General features: G+C 36.0%; 1 protein-coding gene across 1 annotated transcript; it reads left to right on the top strand.

The window, feature by feature from the left end:
- Window positions 1-3,739: 3,739 nt before the first annotated feature.
- On the top strand, window positions 3,740-4,402 carry LOC110114282 (ethylene-responsive transcription factor ERF039-like). Its single transcript, XM_020847119.2, has one exon. The coding sequence runs from the start codon at window positions 3,800-3,802 to the stop codon at window positions 4,394-4,396; it is 597 nt and encodes a 198-aa protein (XP_020702778.1). The 5' UTR covers window positions 3,740-3,799; the 3' UTR covers window positions 4,397-4,402.
- The last annotated feature ends 872 nt before the right edge of the window (window positions 4,403-5,274 follow it).

Genomic DNA, 5,274 nt, shown 5'->3' with positions numbered 1-5,274 from the left:
GTCGATGACACGTAGAGAGGTCTTGGACTTAAAAGTAGCCACGAGGTTCGTGGGGTCGGTCTTACCTCGGTAGGCCGCCAGGTGAGGCATCTTGAGCTTAAGATGCATTGTGGCCTCGAAGAATGATCTAGAGAAGGTGTTGGTCGGCTGTGATTCACTTCCTTTGGCTCGCCTAGGAGGCGAGCTGGAATTTTCATCTCTTGCCTGGGTGCGAGTGTGGCTGTTAACCAAATCAAAAGTGTGTACTTCTTTCGCATCTCAGGATGAGTGTTTGGATCAGATAGTCTTTTGGGTACATAGGCAGTTCGTGCTTGGTTGCTAACAATTGCGAGAGCATCTTAGATGGACTTTAGAAGTCAGTCATCCATTTCTTATAGCTCATGATGAGTGAAATATTCAAGGTTCATCATGTTCACGGAGGTCTCCGGTTGCTCGGTGGGTAGAAGTTTTTTGACTTTTAACATCATATCCACACTCACCGCACCTAAGAGGATGTTGAATTCAAATTTATTTGATGGATGATGTCCGACCATACTTTATGGATTGAAGCTCTCTTATAAATATAAAATAATAGCTCTCAAAATAGTCATATTTTTAAACTATGAGGATCATAAGGTATAAATAAGAGGTCTCTAACTAATGGGCACTTTTTTTTTAAAATTTTTTAAAATTATTTTAATTATTTTTTTTTTAAACAAGAGGTCTCTAACTAATGAGCACAATGTCTCCTACGAAAACTATTTTAGAGTTTGCTAATGTAGGCTCAAATAAACTTCTTTAAGAAAATATCTCTTCTCCATGTTCTCTCCCTATCACTCGTCTCTCACATTTAAGATTTAAAAAAAGTCTTCTATACTAAGTAAGTAGCATAATAACCTTAACTTTGTCAAAAAAGATTATTTTTATTCCTATAATATGATTACTTCAACCAAATCCTTATTAAGGCTTTGTTTGGCATGACTTTATTATTGCTTCTTAAAGCTTCTTTCTAGTACAAAATTTTTAATTTTTATACTAAAAATTTACTTTAAGATGCAATAAGAAAGCCATCCCAAACGAAGCCTACATCATCTAGTAAAACTAGTTGCTTGGTTATATTAATTCTGAAATTTGATCATATGGTACAATATATATTTTATATTTGGATTAGTTTAAATATTGATTTAAAATAGTTAAGGTAACTAAAGTTATCGTTTAGATGGAGAAAATTATGGTATTGTATAATATATGTATATCATATAATAGTTTTGTGTCCTGGAATATTCACGGTGATAGATAAGTATAAAGTTTAATATCTTAGCTTTGTACGAAGATCCAGCACACAATCAAATAAAAAAGAGAATGTATCATTCATAAGAGATACCATAATTTTTATGTGGAAACCCCTGAAATAAGGGGGAAAACCACGGGGCTTTGCCAATTAAATTAATCCATTACTTTTTATAGTCGATTACAAATGAGGCCCATCTTTAAGGAGAAGTCCTTAGCTCGATGTAATAAATATACATCATATAGAGTGCATTGCATGGTGGGAATTAAAAGAATCAGTATTGACATGTTTATTTGGTCGGGAGGATCATAGTCGGCGGGTGATGGAGGTCAAAAAGATCGTAGTCGGGTGACGATAGTCGAAAGGATCTTAGTTGGCCAATAACGGAGGTCGAAATGACCATTGTCTAGCAACGGAGGTTAGAAGAATCGTAGTCTAGCGATGTAAGTTAGAAGGATGTAGTCAGCAGGCGACAGTGATCTGAAAGATCATTGTCTGGCAACGGAGTTAGGAAGGACTGTAGTCTGGTGATGGAGGTTGAAAAGACCGTAGTAGGCAGCCGACAGTGGTCAAAAAAATCATTGTCTAACAATAGAGGTCGTTTTCTGGCCATGAAATGTAGTTTGGCGACTGTAGTCGAAACGACCGTAGTCGGTAGGCGACAGTGATTTAAAAGACCATTATCTGGTGACAGAAGTTGGAAGGATCGTAGTATGTCAATGGAGGCCGGAAGGACCATAGTTGGTGAGCGAAAGTGGTCATAAAGGTTGTTGTCTGGCCAAAGATGTCCGAAGAATTTTAGTTTGGCGACGGACGTAGAAAGGAATATCGTCGTCTGGCTACAGTGGTCAAAAAGATCATTGTCTAGCGATAGAAGTTGGAAGGATCATAGTCTTGCGACAGAACTCGGAAGGACCATAATAATCGAGCGACTATAGTCAAAAACACTATTTTGTGGAGATGAACATCATTAGGACCGTAGTCTGGTGACAGAGATCGAAAAGACTTTAATCAGTTGGTGACAGTGGTCAAAAAGTCTGTTGTTTGGAGACGAAGGTCAGTAGGATCGTAGTCGGTGAGCGTCAGTGGTCAAAAAGATTATTTTCTACTGATGGAGTCAGAAGAATCATAGTTTGTCAATGGAGGTCGGAAGGATCATAGTAGGAGACAATGGTTAGAAAGACTGTTGTCTGACGATGGAGGTCGGAAGAACTATAGTCTAGCGATGAAGGTCGGAAGGATCATAGTCAGCATATAACATTGGTCAGAAAGACAAGTTGTATGGAGATGGAGGTCGGAAGAACTGTAATCTGACGACGGTGGTCAGAAGGACTGTAGTCGGTGGGCAACATTAGTTAGAAAGACCGTTGTCTAGCTATAGTTGTTTGGGTGGGGGGGAGTCTAATAATAGTCGATAGCCGGGCAAAAGTCAGGTGTTAGTTGGTGGCAACTCCTTTGATTATAGAGCATTTATCGAGTATTTGATTGCCTTAATGATGTCATAATTCAATGATCTTGAGCTAATTTATCTCATCGAGACGCAAGATTCGACTATAAGCATGTAATGTTTAGAAACCGTACGTTTGGTCATCCAATTTATAGTTTGAACCTTCGAAATGATCTTCGGGTCTTCGATTTAGTCCCATTTGGGCTCGAATTGAGTCGACTTTGGTGTCGTTGGGTTCATCTTTTCGAGACATTCAGTTTGACTATAAATTTGCTTAAATTGGAGTTCAGATGGTCCCAAATTGAATTTCCAAAGTTTCCAACTTTGTTTTGGCTCGAGATTTGCTCTTAATCAAGATAAATTTTTGATGACATATCAATTATAATTAGTTTAAATTTTAAACTATCTTAATCAATAAAAATTAATAATATTATAATTATACCAAAATAAGGATATCTTATAATACAATTTATATTAGATAGTATGATTATGAGATCAATTTTTATTAATTACAAAATCTTCTAATCTTAGTAAAATAAATCTATGCTATATTTGGAAAATAAATTTGATCATCAAAATACTTTAATATCAATTAAAAGTGATGGGTTAACAAGGGTCTTCATAGAGATTTAGACTTCATTTCGGACAACTTTCTTCCTTCTTTCTAAAATAATTTTTTAGTACAAATTTTTTTAGTTTAAAATATTTTTATACTAAAAATCTATTTTAAAAGTAATAAAGAAGCCAAAGTCCAATCGAATTCAATTTATTTAACCTTAAAAAAAAAAAACATGAAATAATTTAAAACTCCTCCAAAATTTTCAATTTGAAAAGATGTGAAAAGATGATGCCAAAGTCCAATCGAATTCAATTAAGTAAATATTGCTCAACAATCTTTTAGTAATTATAGAATGCACAGACAAACTTTTTTTCCCCTTATTTCGAGGGCCCTACCCCTTCTTTAATTTCTCCTCCACTCTTCCCCCTCACCTTCTTCCCATCTATTTAGCTCTGTCTTAAAAGCCCCCATTGACAGTATCTCCAACCACTTCTCCTTCCTCCACCTCCATTCTTATTTCCTCATGGAAGAACCCCTCCCCCACCCTTCTGATCTCATCATCACCTCTTCCTCCTCCTCTTCTTCTTCTTCACCCTCCTCTTCTTCTTCACCCTCCTTTTCTTTCACCTCCACCTCTTCCACCTCCCCTGCCACCCCCACTGAGTCCAAGAAACGCAGCAAAGACGCCAAAGAACCCCCTTCATACCGCGGCGTTCGTATGCGCAATTGGGGAAAATGGGTCTCAGAAATCCGCGAACCTCGGAAGAAATCTCGAATCTGGTTAGGCACTTTCCCCACCGCAGAAATGGCCGCTCGCGCCCACGATGTCGCTGCCCTCACCATCAAAGGCCAATCCGCCTATCTCAATTTTCCAGAACTCGCCGCTGAACTCCCCCGCCCCGCCACCACCACCCCCAAAGACATTCAAGCTGCTGCCGCAAAAGCTGCCGCCACCACTTACACTACTCATTCCACACTGCAGCCCCAACGCTCCCCAAACACTACTTCTTCATCCAACGGTAATGACGACTCGCTCTTCGACTTACCCGACCTCCTCCTCGACTGGAGGTCTTGGGTTCTGCCTGAAGCCGACGATCCTCTCCTCTGGCAATACTATTAGAGATTGGAAAAACAAAACTGCTTCAACGGTAATATATTTCAAAATTTTTGAATTTACATTGAGATTAAAGAAGAGATGTACATAATATCTTAAATTATTTTAATCTCAATATAAATTTAAAATTTTTGACAACTCAATCTGGTTGCAAGGCTTCTTCGTAATGATAATCTTAGGCTTCGTTTGGAACAGCTTTCTTACTGCTTTCTTATGTAACATCTTAGTATATATATATTTTTTTCAATTAGTTATTTATTTTTTATTAAAAAATTGTTTTAAAAAATAATTTTTTTATTTATTTATTTTACTAAAATTATTTTATGGAATATAAAATAGGGGAAAAGACATGGACTTGCTCCTACCCAGTCCTTAAAGATGTGATGACTGATGCTCACATTAACTGGAAAAATAGACGAATCTTATTGTTAACGATAATGATGCCTTAATTAGCTTCTGTTATTACATTAATTATTTAAATGAGAAATTTTTTCAAAATAACCGTCAAACTATTTATATATGATCAATTTAATCTCAGAATATCATAATATTACAATTTAGTCCCTTCATTATATAAAATTAATCCAAAATAAATCTTCATGTTATAATTGTGACATAAAATTGAGCAATGTTATGCTTTTGGATTAAAATAATTATATTAGAATAGTAGGGGATTATTTTGAAATTTAACCCATAAATTAAGTTATTTATTAGAGATTGACTTGGCTTAATTAATTAGTTAAAAAGCATTAAAAATCAAAGCAGTCAAATAATAAAATAAAATGTGAAATTTTCAGCAATGTATCATTAGGTGAGGAATAAAAAAAAGACATTTAAGTTGACTGTGATATTCTAGTGAAAAAAAAAAAAAATTTATTTCCAAA

This window comes from Dendrobium catenatum, unplaced genomic scaffold (assembly GCF_001605985.2).
Source record: "Dendrobium catenatum unplaced genomic scaffold, ASM160598v2 fragScaff_scaffold_1143, whole genome shotgun sequence".
Lineage (NCBI taxonomy): Eukaryota > Viridiplantae > Streptophyta > Magnoliopsida > Asparagales > Orchidaceae > Dendrobium > Dendrobium catenatum.
This window is presented reverse-complemented; position numbering and strand designations above follow the sequence as displayed.